This window comes from Myodes glareolus, chromosome 1 (genome assembly GCF_982192425.1).
Source record: "Myodes glareolus chromosome 1, mMyoGla1.1, whole genome shotgun sequence".
Classification (NCBI taxonomy): Eukaryota; Metazoa; Chordata; class Mammalia; order Rodentia; family Cricetidae; genus Myodes; species Myodes glareolus.
The window spans coordinates 58,875,242-58,894,995 of NC_142026.1; the positions used below are offsets into that span (position 1 = coordinate 58,875,242).

A 19,754-nucleotide genomic window follows, 5' to 3' on the forward strand; every position below is an offset into this window, starting at 1 on the left:
ACTGTGTTTATAGTGTCTGTCCATCTTTCCTACATGGCTTAACCCCTTTCCTGGCTTGCTGTGACTTACGAATGATGTTTCTCTGTGTCTAGGTCTTGGTCCTTCGTGTCTGTCCTTACTCTGTGTGTGTATTTCCTCTTTTCTTGTCTTTCCACCTCTGTCTCTATGTCTTCCTCTCTCTCTGTTTTGTTTTCTCTAACCCAAGAGGTGTGGTCATGGGAAGCTGAGTTTATGGGGGTGGCACTAGCCCAAGCCACCTCCGTAAACACAGGACATCCTGTGGGACGGAAGGGGATGTAGAGAGGTAGACATGGCCCTCCTGGGACCACCCTCTCCTGACCCAGGGACACCAATGTCTCCCTCGTTCCACGCATCAGGTCCTTTCCTCCTCTCTAACTCTCTTTGGGGTCCAGTCCCAGGGACCCAATGCCTTTTCCTTGGTGTTCACAGCCTCTTACACACATAGTGTCCCTCCGTGGGCTTGGCACCAACCCTTTGTCACTTTTCTCTCCCGATGGCTGCTCCACTCCTCCCTAGGGACCCTACCATAGGTTCATAAATTCCAGTGTGACCTCATACCCCATGTCTACCCATTCAATCCAGAAATGATTGACTTCCTGGTACTTTCTTTTCTTCTTCTCCTTCTTTTTTTTTGGGGGGGGGTTCAAGACAGGATTTTTCTGCAGTTTTGGAGACTGTCCTGGAACTCACTTGTAGACCAGGCTGGCCTCGAATTCACAGAGATCTACCTGCCTCTGCCTCCTGAATGATGGGATTAAAGGCGTGCGCCACCAGTGCCCGGCTGTGGAGGGCCGCAACCACATTCTCCATTGCTTCAAGGGACAAAGGTAGAGATTGACCTCTGCGACCTCAAGGTGTGGTAGTACACGCCTTTAGTCCCAATGCCTGGGAGGCAGAGACAGGCAGATCTCTGTGAGTTCAAGGTGTTGTAGCACACGCCTTTAATCCCAGCGCGTGTGCTTGGTAACTGTCTACTGCTGCGTCCCTGCCTACTTCTGAGGCATCATCTGGGATAATGGGCAGCGGACCAATCCAAGAGTGACACGTCCGAAGTGAGGACTGTTTCCTTTATAAGGGCTGGGTTCCCCTCATTCTTGGTCTCCGCTTTGGAAGCTTATGCTCTCTCTCTCAAGACGCATTAAAGCTTTTCTGCAGAAGGATCCTAAGTGTCCCGTGTCGTTCTTGCGGGTGAGACGGTAGCGCGGGACACCCGGCTTTTCCTGATATTTTCACAGTAAAGTTGCTGCTTGCGCCTGTGTGCCCTGGCCCCTGCCTCCCTCTCGTCCAAGTCTCATCATTGAATTTACAGCTTTTCTTTCTCATTTTAGCCAAACTCAGCCAGCTGCTTGGAGACTCCTGAAAACATAAGGTCCATCATTTCTCAGCCCTTAGAAATGCTGTTTCCTTCCTCTCTCTAGAGCAACAACCCTCTTACTATTCCAACTTTCAGAGAACTGGTTAATTCAAAAAAGTTTGGACACTCAGCCCCAGTATGACCAAGTTGGGGTTTAAAAGCAGGTGGGAGCCAGGTCTTTGTGGTCCAGGCCTGTAATCCCAACTAGTTAAAACCTAGAGGCAGGACAATCAAAAGTTCAAGGGCAACCTAGACTACAAACCAAAAGGTAAAGCCAGGTGTGGTGGCACACACCTTTAATCTCAGCACTCAGGGGGCAGAGACTGGCCGATCCCTGAGTTAGCGGTCATCCTGCTCTACCTAGTGAGTTCCAGAATAGCTCGGGCTGTAGAGGCCCTGTCTCAAAAAGGAGGGAGGTGGGACACGAGAGGCTGGGAGTTTGGCTCAGTGGTAAAGTGCTTATGTGGTAAGCACATGAAGCCCTAGGTTAATCCCCAACACCACAACAAACAAACAAGCAGATAAACAGGCCCAAGTGGCCCAACTTTTGAGCACCTCTTTTATTCCCCCATGCTTTGCTTGAAGCTTGTCCCTTCGACAGTATCTGTGAGCATCATTACATTTTCCCTAGTGACTGACGCTCCTTGTCCCCAGTGCCTTTGTTGCGTTTTTAAGGGGCAGGTCCCAGGCACCGTGCAGATGAAGGTCAAGTGCCTGAAGGAAAGGGCTCAAGGTCTGTACCATCCTGCTGGAGCCTTAATGATGCCTTTGTATCCTAGGTCCTGTCCCTTTCTCCTCACAGCTGACCTCAGGATGCTTCTGTAGACTCTCGGTCCAGCTGATGCTCAGGTTCTACTCAGAAGGACACGCCTCCCAGGCCAGCAGATTCCAGGGCCCACTGCATTCCAAGCAAAGCGCCGGCCCTGACTGACTGGCACTGTGACTACTTTTCACACAGCCATTGTGTATTCAGACTGACACCCCCAAGGGCAGCTCCCTTCCACAGACATTCACCAATACGAACTGTCCACAACCACCTTATCCTCCCTCCTTCTTAATTTCCGTAGTTATGAACACCTACTGTGTACACAACCCTGTGTGAAAAGTACATTTGAGCCTGGAGGCTGAGGAAGGGGATTGATGGGGGTTTAATGTCTGTGTAGACTGTATTATGGACACCCTGTCTCAAAAGACAGCCAGGCATATGCTTTTAAACTCAACACTCAAGAGGCTGGTGGATTCCTGTGAGTTCAAGATCATCCTGGTATACGTAGGGAGTTTCAAGACAGTCAGAACTACTCAAGTAATATAAACAAAAAAATAAATAAACAAACAGGCCGGCCTGGGTTACATAGTAAGTTTAAGTGGGCCAGCCTGCTGGCGTACACAGTGAAAACCCATCTTAGAAACCATAGCTTCTAAGGTAAGAACAGAAGGACCAGGAGTTCAAGGCCAGCCTCCGTGATAGAGTGAGCTAGAGGCCATCTAGGCTTCTTGAGCCTCGTCTAAAAAAAGAGCGGGAGACCCACACCAGACTGATCCCTGTAACATCGTAGCTCTCCAAACTAGGCACAAGGGGGAGCAACAGAGCTCAGCCTGAGCGCCCAATGCCTCGGCCAGGGGCCGTCGATGTCCTACGGTCTAGGCATGGAGTCTCCAAGGTTTGGGTTCGGGAGCTTAAAGGATTCTTAACCTGGCAGCAGCTCTCTGCAGCAGTGTCCACCCGCTGCTCTTGGTAGCCCGCCTCAGTCACTTCCAGAAATGGGCACAGCTTCCTCCGCTCCTCCAGGAAGCCAAGCTCCGCCCGCCCCTTCCCGGCCCCTGGGGCTGCTTGCAGCTCCCGCCTCTCCAGCTCCACCCCGGCCTCCGTCTTGAAGCTTCCGGCCCCTGGGGAGGCAGGAGTGGCCCTTTGGTGTCACTGTCCCCGGATCCAGGACCCACTCCTGCCCTTCGGGTGGCAGTCCAGTCCCCGGCTCCTCCCTCCCTGCCCTCCCCACCATCCTTCCGCTCCCCGGGCCCTGCCCTGCCCTGCCCCCACGGCCGCCAGGAAGGACGCAGCCCGGGTCCCGTGCCAGGGCTGTGAGTGTGCGGGCCCCTCCCAGCCCGGCCAGGAATGCAGCTGGACCGCGGGGGCGGCCGCAGACACACGGCTCCGTCCAGGCCCAGTACTACGCTCAAGAAGGCAGGTGGCCCCGGCTTGCCCGGCCCATGATTGCTGCTAGAAGGAAAGCCAGCTGCCTGCCCCTGAAGGTCCTGCATTCTCTCCACTAAGCTTAGTGGCTTTGTTTTGGGAGACCTCCTGAAAGTTCCTGCCCTTTGTGCAAAGATACTTCATGCCGGACGTGCATTTTATTCCACTATAATTGTGTGTGTGGGGGGGGGGGGTGTCACGGGATTATGAGTTTGATGTTATTTCATCCTTGATCAGTACAGATGCAATGAAGGACACAGACTTGATATTTCCCCAAAGCTGGTTTTAATTTCAAAAAATTATGAGGTCTCTTTCCACACTGGGGATAATGGGATGGGATAGCCCAGACTATAATCCCAGGGGATCAATCCAACCCGCGGCCTGGCCCAAACACATTGCAGTCACCAGGTCCTGTCACTCCACCACTGGGGGCTTATTTCCAACTCCCTCACTGGCCAAGACAAGTGGATGAATGTGAAATTGCCCAGGACTCAGGACTGTCTCTCCAAAGTGACCCTCGCCCTCCTGTGTAAAGGAAAGCCACCCGTGTCATGCCAAGGTGGATTGGTCTAACCATCAGGCTCAACTCAGACGCCAGCCAACCATCTCCGGGTCTAGCAGTCAGCGCCCAGGCCCCGGAGGCCTTTCTAGTGCCTGTGTACCTACTAGTACATCCATGAGGTAGTCCAGTTCAGCCTCGTCCAACTCTGGAGTTTCCTCCTTGGCTGGACCATTCTCAGGGCCAGGTTTGAGACCCTCAGAGGCTGGTAACCAAAGTTCACTATCATACATGGAGGTATCAATGTCCTCAAATAAGCCCTCCAGTCCATCGTCCAGCAGACAGCCAGTGGCTGGCCCTAACAGGTCCAAGGCACCCAGGTTGGGTGAGACACCCCCAATGGAGCGGCCTGGGGGCCCCTCATCTGCTTGGGGTTGGGGAACCTGGTTCAGGTCCTCAATGTGGTTGAGATCTTCCAGAAGGCTGGCCATGGAGGCTGAGAGGCCAGCGTCTGAGCTAGCCAGAAGGCTGTCTGCCACAGAGGGGGCTGTGGGTGGCATGGGCACAGGTGGCAGGGTAGCTGTAGGTTCCATGGATGCCTGGATCCGCCGCAGCGTGTTCACGACCAGCACCAGGTGCCGGAGGTCTGGCTCACTCTGACGCAGGCTATGATGGAGCTTGAGCACAGAGAGGTCGAAGAGAGAGCTGGAGGCCACGGTGGGAGGGGTCTGTGCCACTGCTGGGTGGCTTTGGTCCAACCACCATGAGTCCACTGAGAGGGCTTCCTCCTTCTCCTCCTCCTCCCGTTTGCGCTTTAGGCCCTTGCTGAGCATCGTCTGCAGGGAGGAAGGAGTCATTCGGTTATGGAAAGCCAATATTCAGCTCATACCCATCCCTGACCACTACTGTCAGTGTGAGCTTGACAAGTCAACTAACCTCCTGGTCTAGGTTTTCTAAGCAAATTCTTTTTTTTTTCTTTGGTCCTTTTCTTTCTTTTTTTTCTTTCTTTTTTTTTTTTTTTTTTTTTTTTTTTGGTTTTTTGAGACAGGGTTTCTCTATAGCTTTAAAGCCTGTCCTGGAACTAGCTCTTGTAGACCAGGCTGGCCTCAAACTCACAGAGATCCACCTGCCTCTGACTCCCAAGTGCTGGGATTAAAGACGTGCGCCAGCAAATTCTTATTTTTAACAGGACAGGGTCTCATGTAACTCAGTTGGCCTCGAACTTGCTATATAGCCAACCTAGGATCTTCCCTTCTCCACCTCATCAGTGCTAGGACTACAGGTGTGCCACCATACTTGGTATACTGGATGTTGGGGATGGAACTCAGGGCTTCCTGCCTATAGAGCCAGCATTCTACCAATTGAGCCTCCTCAGTGAACTTCTAAGATACGACAGCATTTATATTATAAGTTGCTACACAGATTAGAAGAACAAAAAGCCCTTGCAACATAGTCATTAGTACTTTCAAATTTTAATTTTATTTTAAATTTTGTGTTTGTGTGTGTGCACAAGAGTAGATGTCAAAGACGCCAGCTGTTGGAGTCCCTGGAGGTGGAGTTACAGCAATTACAAGCCATCGATACAGATGCTGGGAACCTAACTTGGGTACTCTGTAGGAACAGCAAGCTCTTAACCTTTATAATTAGTATTTATTTGAAGTATTTTTTGGTTTTTCTCTTTTTGCTTTGTTTTGTTTTTTGTTTCTATCTTTTTGAGACAGGGTTACTCTATGAAACAGCTCTGGCTTTCTTGGAACTTGCTCTGTAGACCAGGCTGGCCTCAGACTCAAGAGATTACCCTGTCTCTGCCTCCTGAGTGTTGAGACTAAAGGCATGCACCAACACGCCCAGCTGGTTTTGCTCTTTTGATACAGGGCCTCACTCTGTAGTCCAGGCTGGCTGGCTATTCCAGGCAATCCTCCTGCCCCAATCTCCCAAGAGTTAGGATTACAGGTATGTGCCACCTCTTGATTACAAATGCAGCCTTCTTTCACAGTCCGATACATATAATATCCGCTTTGCATCAAACACTAAATAGTCAAATACAGGAAATGTACAAATAAGTGGTAGGAAGATGCCATCCTGGAGGTAATCAGGACAGTTTTATAAAGAAGATATCGGAGCCAGCCCTGATGTATGCAGTGTAGGCTATGGAAAACCAGGGCTAGGCATTCCCGGAAGAGTCAATGGAAAACCGAGACAGGCAACACACACACACACACACACACACACCTCTCTCTCTCTCTCTCTCTCTCTCTCTCTCTCTCTCTCTCTCTCTCTCTCGGAGGTAGAAGTACCGGTGGGGGTGGGGAGCAGGCAGAAGGAAGCGCGGGCAAAAAAGTAGGAGGCTTGGATTTTCAGAGTGACAGGACAGTCATGGAGGGAGGACCTAGGTGGGGTGGGGGTGGGGGGGGATGCGTGATGTTAGCTGTCGCCTGGGGGAGGATTGGAGGTGGGGCAGCGTCAGGGGTAAAGGTTTGGAGATAGAAGTGGGCCTGAACTGCCGCCTTCGGAGGCTGCTGCACTCGCCGGGATGCTGACGGCTTGAGTTTAGAGCCTAAGCTGTTAATAGTCACGCAAGGAAGTGGCGGATCCTGAACTTATTGGAAAGGGAGAGTCGAAGGGCCGCGGGAGTCAGTCATTGACAGAAGTTTTGAAAATCGATACTTTCTTCACGTTGAGAAGCCTAGAGTTTGGGAGCCCTAGTCTAATCTACTGGGGGCACAAAGGTTGTAGGGGCTCAGTCCTGGGGGCGCTGCCTAGACCTGACTTAACACTAAAAATCGAGTCTTTGCCCTTTTCGCTGAAGACCCGGGAGCAAGCAACCACAGGAATTCAGCCCCCACCCCGACTCCGCCCCCGAGTCCAGGCGCCCCCTAGCGGTACCCCGATCTGGGTTCCCCCGGGGACTCCGGCCCCTCAGACCCGGGATCCTCTCCACTCCTCAGCGTCTCGCCTATGCTTCCCCTGCCCTTGCGAGCCGCGACCCCCGAGGGCCGCTCAGCGCTCAGGGTCTCCCCTCGCTTCCGGAAGGCAGCGGAGGCGGCTCCTCCCGGAGCGGCGGCGGCGGGGGCGGGTGAGTCACGCAGCCGGAGCCAGAGAGCCGGCGCCTCCGCCCCCTTCTCGGGCTCCAGCGTGATTCACCCAGCCCGGCCCGGACGAGCGTCACGTACAGGCCCCGGGCGCCTCGATCCCGGACAGCCCCGGCGAGCATCTCCCTAACCCGGGGCTCGAACACGCTAAAGAACCGGGTCGCCGGTACCCCCGTCTCTCCCCACCAGGCCCCTTCATTTACATACCCAGATCACTCGCGACCAATCAGAACGAAGAGGGAGCCACACGCAGCCAATCAGGAAGCGGCAGCCGCAGCATCGCTTGCTCGCTCTGCTCCGGCAACCGACACCTGGGACGGTAGACGCAGTTCTGACTCTGGCGCACGACTTCAGACACTCCACAATCCCTAGTTCCCGCCCACTCGCGTGGCGGCCCCGCCCTCCTGCTCAGCGATCGGCTCTCGATGGGGACGGTGGGCGGAGCCTGAACGGGGCCGTTCCAAAAGGAGGGGGAAGCTGTCTTTAAGGCGCATGCCCGGGAGCGCTCCCCGAGTAAAGGGACTAACAGTAGTAGCTATTTACTCTCTGTGGAGGTGACAGGTAGGGGCTTTAGACGTTTTAAGGTTCAGGCCGGTCACTTCATGTGTGATCTTGGAAAAATAGCTGACTTCTGGGAGAAGAACACATTTCGTTAAATCGACTTTCCTTCCTCTTGAGAGTTACAAAATTGAATGTTGTCTCCGTAGGAGCAGTAAGCCAGAACTAGCTATGGTGGGACAGTTGGACTCCGCTATAATTAAAGAGGGGAATAAGGTGGGGACGGAATGACATAAGGGTCACATCCTGGACATCAGTTCCGGAGTAGCTGTGTGACTTTGGGCAACAGTTTAAATCCCTCAAAATCTGTTTCCTGCGGGGTGTGGTTGCTCACACCCATAATCCCAGCACGGGAAGACTGAATGGAAGCAGGGGCATTGCTTTGAGTTTGAGGTCAGACTGGTCTACATAGTGAGTTTCAGGCCAGCCTGGCCTTCAGAGTGAGACCCTGTCTCAAAAAAAAAAAAAAAAAAGGCGAAGTTTTTTTGTTGGTTTGTTTTTTGAGACAGTTTCACTAAATTGCCCAAGTTAGGCTGGAAAACAGCCATCCCCTTTCTCAGCCTCTCAAGTAACTGGAATTACAGGCTTCTACCACCAACTCCCAGATCCAGCTAATAGTCTGCCTGTTGGTTTCTTGTAAGGTTTTTTGTTTTGTTTTGTACTTTTTTGGTCTTTTGAGACAGAGTTTCTCTGAGTTTCCTGGAACTCGCTCTGCAGGCCAGGCTGGCCTCCAGCTCACAGAGATTCACCTGTCTCTGCCTCGGAGTGCTGGAACTACAGGCCTGAACTCCAAGGCTGGCCTCTAGTCACTGCCTGGGGATGCTGGGCAGTAGTGGGACATGTTTTTTGGGTTTCTTCCTTCCTTCCTTCCTTCCTTCTTTCTTTCTTTCCTTCTTTCTTTCTTTATCTTTTTGTTTGTTTGCGTGTTTCTCAAGACAAAGTTTCTCTGTTTACCAGCCCTAACTGTCCTGGAACTAGCTCTGTAGACCAGGCTGGCCTTGAACTCACAGATATCCGCCTGGCTGGCAAGTCTTTCTTTACTCCCAGCATTTTGAAGGTAGGGCTGTTACACAGAGAAACCCTGTCTCTGAAAATAAATAAATAGATAAATAAATAAGTGAATAACGATGACTGGGGAGGCGCCGTTCAGTTAAAGAGTGCTGACTTAGCAGCCCATCGTGTTAAACACCTGTGTTTCATACAGCACTGAAGAAGAAAAAAAGTGTGATGATTTGAGTAGAATGTTTAGGGGTGGGAAGAGCTCATTGGTTAAAAGCACTTGCTCAGGGCTGGAGCGATAACTCAGAGGTCGAGAGCACTGACTGCTCTTCTTTCTTTCCCAGTACCCACATGTCAGCGCACAACTGTCTGTATCTCCAATTCCAGAGGATCTGACACCCTTCTACAGACATACATGCAAGCAAAACACCCATATACATAAAACAAAATAAAATTTAAAAAACTATTCTGTAATCAATAAAGATGCAAGCATTAAAGAACTCAACTGGGTGTAGTGGTATGCACCTTTAAACCCAACTCTGAGTTCAAGACCAGCCTGATCCACCATGCAAATTCCAGGAGAGCCAAGTTACACAGAGAAACCCCATCTCAAAAAGACTGCCCCCCCCCAAACAGAGAATGTCTGTGTGAGAGAGAAAGAAAGAGAATAGAGCCTAGAGTGATGACTTCGTGGTTAAGAGCACAAGTCGCTCTTGCAAAAGACTCAGGTTCAGTTCCCAGCACCCACATGGCGGCTCATAGCGGTCCTTCACTCCAGTTCCAGGGAATCTGGGACCCTCTTTCAGTTGCCTAGGCACCAGGTACACATATGATATACAGACATATATTCAGTCAAAACATGAAACAAAAATAAATCTTTTTTAAAAAGAGAATAATGCCTGGCAACAGTGGCACATGCCTTTAGACCCAGCTCCTGGGAAGCAGAGGCAGGAGACAGGTGGATCTCTAAGTCAGAAAACAGCCTGGTCTATAGAGCAAGTTCCAGCCAGGGTTACACAGAGAAACCCTGTCTCAAAAAAAAAAAAAAAAAAAGAAAAGAAAAGAAAGAAAGAAAGAAAGAAAAAAAGAAAAGAAAAACTAGAGAGAAAGAGAGAGAGAATGGTAGTTGCTGGCCAACTTCTGGGTTAAGCTCAAGCAAGGGAATCAGGAGTTCGAGATCAGCTTGTGCTTTGTAGCACAACAGTGTCCAAGAGTGCAGCCTAGAGCCTGCACATGGCTCAAGAGCTCACTTCACAGCTCAGGGGAGTCATGCTTGTTTGGTTGTTTTCCTACGCCAATTGAGTATCTGCTATGGATGGCCTGTATACAAGCATAACAACCCTGCATAGGTGACATAGTTTTTATTATTTCCTGGGTCAGGAGAGAAGGCAAAGACAAAAAGGAAACTTAGCCAGGTTGACTACCATAATCCTACTACCCAGGAAACTGAGGCAAAAGGATGCACAGTTTAAAATGAGCTCGGGGCTAGACTATTGTCTCAAAAACAAAACAAACAAACACAAAAAAATAAGATAGGGCTGACAAACTGACTCCGTAGGTAAAGGTGATTGAAACCAAACACTACTTTCTAAATTTGATTTCCAGAACACACTTGGAGGAAGAAGAAAACTGACTTCTTCAAGTTCTCCTCTGACCTCTACACAAATGTTGTGGTGTGTATGTACACACACACACACAAAGAGAAATGTAAAAAATAAAATCAAATAGTGCTAGAGAGATGGCTCAGTCATTAAAGGTTAGGCTCATAACCAACACACACACACACACACAAGAATAAAATCAGGTGTGATAACACACTCCAGAGATGTGGTTCTAGCACTGTGGAAGTTGGAGAGTTCAAGGCCAGCTTCAGGCTACACAGTGATTTCAAGTTCTCCAGGGCCCAAATAAATAAATATATGTAAAAGAAAATAAGACAAAAGGTGCAGAACATGGAGTAGTGAATGGGGATATCTCAGAGATGACATTTGATAATTTGCTTGAGACAGGGTCTCATGGAGCCCAAGTTGGCCTAGAGCGGTGCTGAGAATTATCTTGAAGCCCTGACCTTCGTGCCTGTACCTCTCCAGTGTAAGATTAAGAGGTGACACTTGGCAGATCTGACAGCAGAGAGAAGAAGAATGCTGAAGCGAGAGTTACAGTACAGGGTAGAGTCAATGCAAAGACCCTGAGGTGCTGTTTGTCAGACCGGTAAGCCAGTAGAACTGGCTTGGAAACGCCCAGAGAGGAAGTAAGTCGCTAGAAGTTTTAGACCTTTGTCCACATTTAAAAAAAAAAAAAAAGTGAGACGACAAGACCCTTGAAGATGACTAAAGGGGAAAGAAAAAAGAATTGCTGCCTCTGGTCAGTTACTCGAACTCTCGGTGAGTTGACAGAGTGCTAGGGAGAGGTGTCTGCCACCAGGGAGGTCCGAGGGAGCCTCCCTGAGGAGGTGACATTGGAGCAGGGACCAGAAAGTGCAGAAGGAGTTAGGAATTCAACGATTGGGGGAAGGGAGAGAGAGACTGGGCCTTGAGAAATGAAACCAGAGGCTAAGCCACCGGGCCTGGCAGGCAAGGGAAAGGGGGGTGGGAGGGGACCTCGCCAGCTGGGGAGGGAGGGAGGGAGGGAAAGAGAGAGGGAAGGAGGGAGGGAATGAAGGAGGATGGTCCGGGGGAGCGTCCCGCCCCTAGCCAGCCGCCCCACCCGGCCCCTGGGGAGGGAGGAGGCGCCAGGCCGGCTGCAGGCCTCTGCTGCTGCCTCCCAGGTCTCCTGCCCGCTGGCCTGCACGATTCGGAGGGTGGGCAGGTGGGTGGGACTCAGCCACCGCGCCACGCCCAGAGCCTCGCGGCCCATCCCCCCCCCCCCACCGGAGTCCCGTTGGGGCGGGCGAGTTGGGGAAGGTGGACTCTGGCCTCCGGGGGTTGGTCCCTGTGTAGGGCCAGCCTTTCCACTTCTGGGGCCAGTTCTTAATTAGGGAAGGATCTGGGCCGCTCTGAGACTCCATATGTTCACTTGGAAATTGGGGGTGCTTCTTAGATTGGCTGGTCGCCGCTGTCAAGTTTCTGAATGTTTCCCCCACCTCGTTTTGATCTTTCTTTCTTTTCTTCCTCCTCTGTTTCTTTCTGATCATATTCCTCTCTCGGTAACCCAGACTTACCTAGAACTAATCCTACCCTACCTTCCAAGTGCTGGGATGCCAAGGTTTGTGCCACCACGCCCAGCTCCTCTCACTTGCTTTAGGGAAGTAAAAGACTTCCAAGAAAAAGGTGAGTCAGACCTCATCCCCTCAGCCGAACACTCTGCCAGTGGCTTCCCTCTCTGCTAAAGTCTTCCCAGTAGGACAGCCGCTAGACCCTACGTGCTGGCCCTCACTCTCTCACCTCTTCTGATGCAGGCCCTTTGATCACTCTCTGCAGCCGCACTGAAGGGACCTCACTGCTGGATAAACGGCCTGCGCATGCTCTGACTTTCCCCAACATGACTTTATCCCTCACCTCCTTCAGGACTTCATCCAAATGCCACCCTGTCCGTAAGCCCATCTTTGATTATTTCATCTAAATAGTATTTCCGCCCCCAATCACATAACTTCCCTTCTAGAACTTCTGGTCTTCCTGCCTCAACCTCAGTATGCTTGCCTGGAAGGCATGCACCTTCACCCCAGCTCCAGCCATCCAGACGTGCTGATCCGGAGAGGCGAGCTGTGAGCACAGGAGAAAGGGTGTGTGTCCAGAGAGTGGGGGGCGGAGCGGGGAGGTGAGCTGTGGCCGGTGCCAAGCCTGGAGTTGATTTCCACATTAATAATTTTTTCTTTTGTTGCATTCGTATTCATATGGGTGGGGATCATCAAGAAGTGAGTCCACAAGCTCGTGGGACCGGAAGCCAACCCTGATGCCTTCCTCCAGCACTCTCCACTTTTACCTTTTACCGACCCGGGAGCTCATTCTAATCTGGCTAGCAGCTTGCTCTGAGGGTCCCCCACCTCTGTCTCCTGAATGCTGGGATGAGAGGCCTCTGTCATGCCCACGAGCTTTTATGTGGTATCTGGGGCTCCGAGCTCAGATCTTCATGCTTTTGTGACAAGGGTTTTATCTACTGAGCCATCTTTCCAGCCCAACAATTTTTGAGACCCACCAGTGCCTAACATTGGGGTGAGGAGAGGGGAGCACAACTGGGCAGAGTCCCTCATGGCCCCTCCTCTGAGAGTTTCTGATAGAGTTGGAGGTTAACCATGAGCAGGTAATAAATAACCTGGGTTTGTACAGGTGCTAGTAAGAAAGTCAAACAACCTAGCATGGTGGCGCATACCTTTAATGCCAGGACTTGGGAGGCAGAAGTAGATGAATCTCTATGAGTTCGAGGCCAACCTGGTCAACAAAGTAAGTTCCAGGACAGCCAAGGCTACATAGAGAAACACCATCTCACCCAAAAAGAAAAAAAGAAAAGAAAAAGGAAAGTCACACAAGGGGCTAGAGCAACAGCTTAGTGGTTAAAAACAGGACTGTCTTCCAGAGGACCAGGGTTCAATTCCTACCACCCACATAGTGGCTCACAATCTTTAACTCTAGTTCCAGGGACCTGACACCTTCATCCAGCCTCTGAGGGTACCACAGTACTAGGTACACATGGGGTACACTGACATACATACATGCAGGGAAAATACCCATACACATAAAAAAAAAAACCCAAAATATTTGAAAAAAAAAAAAAGTCAAACAGAGCTATAGTGCAGCTTAGTGATGCCACACATGCTGAGACTGTGCGGGGCTCTGGGTCCCAGTACTACTGCTACTGCTGGTACTGGCAATCAGCACAACACCAAACAGGATGTAACCAAACAGGGTGAAGCTACGGGAGAAGCAGCCTCTGGGAAGATGTCCTGGACACAACAGAGATACCGGGACGGAAACAGAGGCCAGCAGGACTGGAGTTGGTGAAGAGTGGGGCAAGAAACCAAGGAAGTCAGGGGGGTGAGGCTGAATCAGACCCTCGTTTTTATTCCAGGTGGGAGTGGGACAAGAAGTGGCTGGAAGTGTCAAGGAAGAGAAAGATGTGACTTCATTAGCATTCTTTTCTGTTTTTGTCTGAGGACAGCTGAGGTTAGTTCCCACCTTCCTGGCGGAGACAGAGTCTCTTGCTCACCAGTATATACCGCGGGCTTGCTGGCCCACAGGCTTGGGGGACTGCTCTGAACTCCAGACTTGTGGTACTTCATACAACCTTTTTTATTTTGTTTTGCTTTGTTTATTTGTCTATTTTTGTTTTTCGAGACAGGGTTTCTTTGGGTAGCTCTGGCTGTCCTGTAACTCGCTCTGTAGACCAGGCTGGTCTTGAATTCAGAACTTCATTTGCATCTGCCTCCAGCAGCTGTACACAGCCTTTGCGTGAGTTCTGGGAGTCCCAGCTTAGGTCCTCACTCTTACTTGGCAAGAATTTATTATTATATTTGTGACAGGTCTATGAAGTCCTGGCTGTCTCAGAACTAGCTGGATATAAACTGAGAAACCAACCCACCTGCTCTGTCTTCCAAGCACTACGATTAAAAGCATGGGCCACTCCACCTGGCTGCCTTATTATTTTTAAAGGTAGGGTCGATGTAGCCCAGGCCTTTGTTGCTGGTCTTCCCACTCCTGACTCCCAAATTCTGGGGTTGAAGGTGGGCACCATCACACCTACCATGGCGGCCATTTTGGAATATAGACTTTTTGAGACATCTTCTCCAAGTCTCCCCAGTCCTTTGTGGATTGGCCTTATTTTTAGATAACCTGTTCACTTTCTTTGCTACAAGGCCCTGCCCCCACCTCACCCAAATGAGTTATCTGTTGGGAAGCCAAGAAACCACAAACAAAAATCCCCATCTTTGCCATGCAACCCTTCCAGAAAAGTCCCTACTGCAGGATACTCTCACTTGGGCAAGGGCAGGACAGTGCCATGTGACACTCCTTCCTCACCTCCCTTTGCTTTACCCTGACTCTCCTCTTGGCAAGCCTGGCTTGTCATCTCTCAAGCCAGAAGTGAATTCCTGAACCCAAACTCAGTGTGGCTTTCAAGAACAGCATTTTAGAGATCTGTGTTCCGCTGTGGGGGCTCTTTGGGCACCATGTTTCCCTTTAGGGCCTCAGCAGCACATTCCATAGCAAGAGGTTGACTTTTCAGTCCCTAAGAGCCCTAGCCCGTGACACATGCCCCACACGCACACCCACACCCATATGACTGGCAAGGATCATAAACAGTGTGTAAACAGGGCTTTTATGGAGGCTGCAGCAGAGCAGCGGTGGACCTGCTGAGGCTTTGCCATGAGGGCTGAGGATGGCTCACCCGAAGGGTACTTACCTAAAGTTCTTTGGCAGGGGAACGGCTCAGCAGTAATGTGCTTAATTGCCCGCCATGTTCTGGGCTGGCTCCCTAGCACTCCAACAGAGACCAGAACTTCAGAGGCTGGTAGAGTTTGAATCTTACCCCTGGAGTCCCTTTTCTCTCCATCTCTAAACTTCAGGCTTCAAAATGCTACTTTAGCAAGGTATCTTTAAGCTGAGTACTCAGGAGGCAGACGCAGTTGGATCTCAGTGAGTTTAAGGAAAGCCTGACTACATGGTGAGACTGTTTCAAGCAAATTGTCTTTTCTGCAGATAGGGATCAAACCCAAGGCCTCACACATCCTTATACTAAACAAGAGTTCAATCATTCAGCTATACTCCAAGCCCCTAAACTTGAGATTTTTCCTATGCAATGTAAAATGTGACATAGTATCTGGTTCTTTCTAATCCTGAGGATTAAAGGATTTAGTTTACATAAAGAAGTTCTGGCATAACCCTTAAGCAAGCCTGTAGCTGCTTTATACAATGTTACACTTGCCCCACCTTTGTTAAGGAAAGGCTGGAAGTGTCCAGGGAACTTAACAGGCTCTTCCCATCCAAACACGTAAATTTACAAATTTAAAGACAATTCAAATATTTCCAAAATACTTTTATTAAAAAAAAAAAGAAACACTCAAAAATAATAATAAAAAACCAGTCACTACAAACAAACCCTGCCTTTTTTTTTTTTTTTTTTTTTTTTAATAGTGTGGCATGGAGCGGTAGATTTCCACCCTATTGCACATGGTCCGGCCTGGTTATGATTCAGGAGGCTACTGGAACTGGGGTACTGCCAAGGAAGTGGGGTTCAGCCTGCCAGGAGGAGACCAGCCCCTCCCACTCCCCAGAAAGGCAGCCCACGGTCTCGGCGTGACCGGTCCAACTTCATCTTCCCTGAGGCCCTAGTGGTCACAAGGGCAGAGGGAAGGGTGGGGGAGGCAGAAGAAATGTGTAAGAGACACATTAGACTCCCTGAAACAGAGTCTCGTTAAGGCATTTGAAAGAGATAAATTAATTCAGGAAGACGCACCTTCACGGAAGGCTGGGTAACCAGACACGCACACGTGCAGGGCAGTTTGTGGAATCCTGACATAGGAGGAAAGGAGGCCACAGTCACTGGTGAGAAGCCTCAGCTACACACACACACAAGATTCACATACAAGGACCCTGCCCAGAGAGGCTGATGCCAGGAAGGATCCCCATCAGTCTTAGGATCCCAGGATGATTTCCATGATGTGGTCCAACTCATTCCACTCCCAGGATCCGGGGGCACAGAAGAGGCTGCGAGGAGGCTCTGGGGGTGGAAGTGCAGAGTCCTTTTCCACTGCAGATGTGTCAATGTCCAGAAAGAAGTCATCGAGGCCAGAGTCTCCCAGGTACCGGGAGCTCAGAGCTTCTAGGAACACAGGATCAGCCGGGGGCATCATTTCATTCTGAGGACTTGGGGAAGCCACTGGATTTGGAGGCGATTCCATCTCACCCATAGATGTATCGAGCTCCCTGAGGATAGAGCCAATGGTGGTAGACAGGGAGAAGTCATCTTCCCCGAGGAAGAGAGGCTCTGGGGGCAGGGCCGGGGCTGGAGCTAGTCGAATGGCAGCCTGCAGCTGCTGGAGTGTGTTGTGGATAAGAACGTGCCTGCGGAGGCTGGGCGCTTTGGGGCCCAGGCTGCGCTGGACTTTCTCCAGAGAGATTCGGAGCAGGGCTTGCTGGTAGCTCCGAAGACCAGCTGGAGTCCAGTCCCACTTCTCATCCTCTTCCTCCTCTTCCAAGTCAGAATGTTTTCTCTTTAAGCCTCCCATGTCCTGTGGGGGGGAAAAAGTCTTATCAGACACCTTTGCTTTTGTTTGCAGAGTTTCTGTTTGTTTGAAACAGGGTTTCTCTGTGTGTAGCCCTGGCTGTCCTGGAACTAGCTTTGTAGACCAGGTTGGCCTCGAATTCAGACCGTCCAGTGCTGGGATTAAAGGAATGAGACGTGTCGTGTCTCCCCGCCCCCAAGTCAGATACCTTTGGATCCCACTTTATCAAGTGAGTCTTTTTTGTTTGGTTGTTTATCAGAACCTCTACTTAAAGTCGTATTCCAACAAGGCCAAGAATGCATGTGATGTGATTGAGAGAACAAGATTTGGGGCTGGAGAGATGGCTCGGCAGTTAACAGCACTGGTTGCTCTTCCAGAGGACCGGGGTTCAATTCCCAGCACCCACAGGGCAGCTCACAAACGCCTGTGACTCTAAGATCTGACACCCTCACACAGACATACATGCAGGCAAAACAACAAAGCACATGAAAAAAGAAGAGAGAGAGAGAAATAGAGAACAAGATGCAAATAGGGTTGCTGCAACCTTATTTAGTGTCTCAAAAATAAAAGGAAGGTGGAGGGGCTGGGCCAGTGGTGGCGCACACAGGCAGATCTCTCTGTAAATTCGAGGTCAGCCTGGTCTACAAGGGCTAGTTCCAGGAAGCTAGACAGAAAAACTCGGTCTTGAAAAAAACAAAACAAAGCAAAAAAAAAAAAGAAAAAAAGAAAGGTAGAGGATTGCCGAGTGGTTAAAGCACTGACTGCTCTTCCAGAGGTCCTGAGTTTGATTCCCAGCACCCACATGATGGCTCATAACTGCTGCCTAAAATTCCAGTTTTAGGGCACCTATGCCTCCCAGCTAGGGGATCTGGCACCAAGTGGTGTCCATGCACGTAAAACACCCATACACATAAAATTAAAAATAGACAATGAACAGGAAAAAAATTTGAGACTGGTGTCTGATGCCATTAATCTCAGCACCAGGAGACAGAGGTAGGTAGATTTTTTTTGAGCTCAAGACCAGCCTAGTCCACATAGCCAATCTCAGGCCAAGCAGAGTATCATGGTCAGACGATCCTGTCTCAGAAAAACAAAACAAAACAAAACAAAAAAACCCAAACAAACCACAAAACGCCTGGGCTTAGTTTGACTCTCACTTACTTGCCTGTGGTAGCCACAATGCTGAATTTACACTCTGACAATTTCAGGATTTGGAAAGTGAGGATCTTAATGGATCTTGCATTTGTTTTCCCACAATACCTTTATTATTAGTTATTCTAACAAGTCAAAGGACAGACTAGTGTGGAATACGGAGCAACACACCAAAAGCGCATTTGAACTCTGATTTTAACTGATCTTCGCAAGACGTACCGTCACATCTCTGGACCTTAGAGGTTTTTTTTAGTCTTTTCAGACAAGGTTTCTCTGTGGAGCCCTAGTACTCTCTGGAGTTCAGGTTGACCTCGACTCATATCCCATCACTTCTCTCTCCCAAGTGCTGGGATTAAAGGCTTGCTTTAATCTCATGCCCAGCTGAGAAGTGTGTGAATCTGGGTATCTGTGTGCGTGATATTCTTCTTTTTACAAGGACGCTTCCTACACCAAGACGAAGAGCGCTCACAAGAAAGGGAACACTTCCCAAACTCCGATTCAAAGGAAAGCAGGATATAACTCAACCAACACCAAGCTGTGCCCTCTAGCGACCAGTTCAACGATACCATCCTTTCCAATAGGCACCGCCCTTCCCTGGGTCTCTAGATCAGATGCAAACCCCAAACACCCCAAACACCCCAATATGGCCTCAGGGCCTTCTGGGAACTGTGGACCTAGAGCCGCCAAGCACAGCCGCTGCTGTTACGTTCGAACTACAATCCCCAGAAGGCCCTGCACGCCCGATGGACTGAACACACCCACCCTGCCAAAGAGCATGCTCACTGGAGCTCTAGCTGGTGGGGGAAGGGAACCCGGACGCACAGCAGCCCCGCCCCGCCCTCTGCTGCCTTCGGGGCGGTGAATCTGAGCTCCACGCCCCGAGCGCCCCTCCCCCACCCGGCTTCAGCCCGAAAACTGCTTTCTCCGGGTCCCTATCACCCCAGGAAGTTCTGGATTCTTCCCTAAACTCTCCTCGGAGTGCAGAAACTCACATCCCATTACATCGCTCAAAGACGATAAATAACTCTCGGGTACATAGTCCGGCTGGGGAGACTGGATATCTCAACTCTGAGACCTCGTCCGAAATCTCCCTATTCGGCTCGACTTTCAAATGACTCTGGTTTTACTTCCCAAACTCCTCACCTGGCTCCGAGGACCCCAACACTGAACACCCCCCAGGATTCCCTTCTCACGACGGCGTCTCGGAATCCAAGACTGGGTGCCTCTAGTTCCCGGGTTCCTCTAAATGCTTCATATCCTAGACTCAAAACTCACTTTCCCTTAGAACGCCGTGGAACTCCGAACTCAGCCATTTGGGGAGACCCAACTGTCCTACGCTTCCAGATTGGTACCCCAAAAGTTCTCTCTCTGTTTTCCTGGGTTCTCCAAACTCCAACTGCTCCTGAATACCCCTGCCTTCCCTCCGATGCTGGAATTCAGTTTCTAGCTAGCTTCCATTCTCCGAAGCCCATAAGTCACAGCAATCTGCGACCTCCACTCGGGTCCGTACCCCGCTTCCGCCTATCACGGAGGCGCGCCCCCTCCTCTCCCAACTTCAGGAAAATCTCACACAGGCACCCACTCCTCACCTCGGCTGCCAGGGTCTCCACGACTACCTCCAGCAAACCTGCAGCGTTGCGTCCCACCAGGGCTGGGTAGGAGTCCGGCTCACTTTCTCCGGGCCTCTGGGTCTGGCCCGGGGCCACTCGGCTCCTCCCCGGAGGCCAGTCGCG

General features: G+C 50.6%; 2 protein-coding genes across 2 annotated transcripts; both read right to left on the reverse strand.

Moving 5' to 3' along the window:
* Window positions 1–3,828: 3,828 nt before the first annotated feature.
* On the reverse strand, window positions 3,829–7,522 carry Sertad1 (SERTA domain containing 1). Its single transcript, XM_048440429.2, has 2 exons — window positions 7,365–7,522; window positions 3,829–4,901 (listed from the first exon to the last, which is right to left on the reverse strand). Exon 2 carries the CDS (start codon window positions 4,896–4,898, stop codon window positions 4,188–4,190), a length of 711 nt encoding a protein of 236 aa, XP_048296386.2. The 5' UTR covers window positions 4,899–4,901; window positions 7,365–7,522; the 3' UTR covers window positions 3,829–4,187.
* Window positions 7,523–15,665: 8,143 nt separating this feature from the next.
* Sertad3 (SERTA domain containing 3) lies at window positions 15,666–19,744 on the reverse strand. The gene is made up of 2 exons (XM_048440437.3): window positions 19,611–19,744; window positions 15,666–16,875 (listed from the first exon to the last, which is right to left on the reverse strand). Exon 2 carries the CDS (start codon window positions 16,870–16,872, stop codon window positions 16,279–16,281), a length of 594 nt encoding a protein of 197 aa, XP_048296394.1. The 5' UTR covers window positions 16,873–16,875; window positions 19,611–19,744; the 3' UTR covers window positions 15,666–16,278.
* Window positions 19,745–19,754: the final 10 nt, after the last annotated feature.

Bases quoted from the DNA above. Each gene is read 5' to 3' on its own strand.
- Sertad3 (XM_048440437.3), bottom strand. From the start codon at position 16,872: ATGGGAGGCTTAAAGAGAAAACATTCTGACTTGGAAGAGGAGGAAGAG.
- Sertad1 (XM_048440429.2), bottom strand. From the start codon at position 4,898: ATGCTCAGCAAGGGCCTAAAGCGCAAACGGGAGGAGGAGGAGAAGGAG.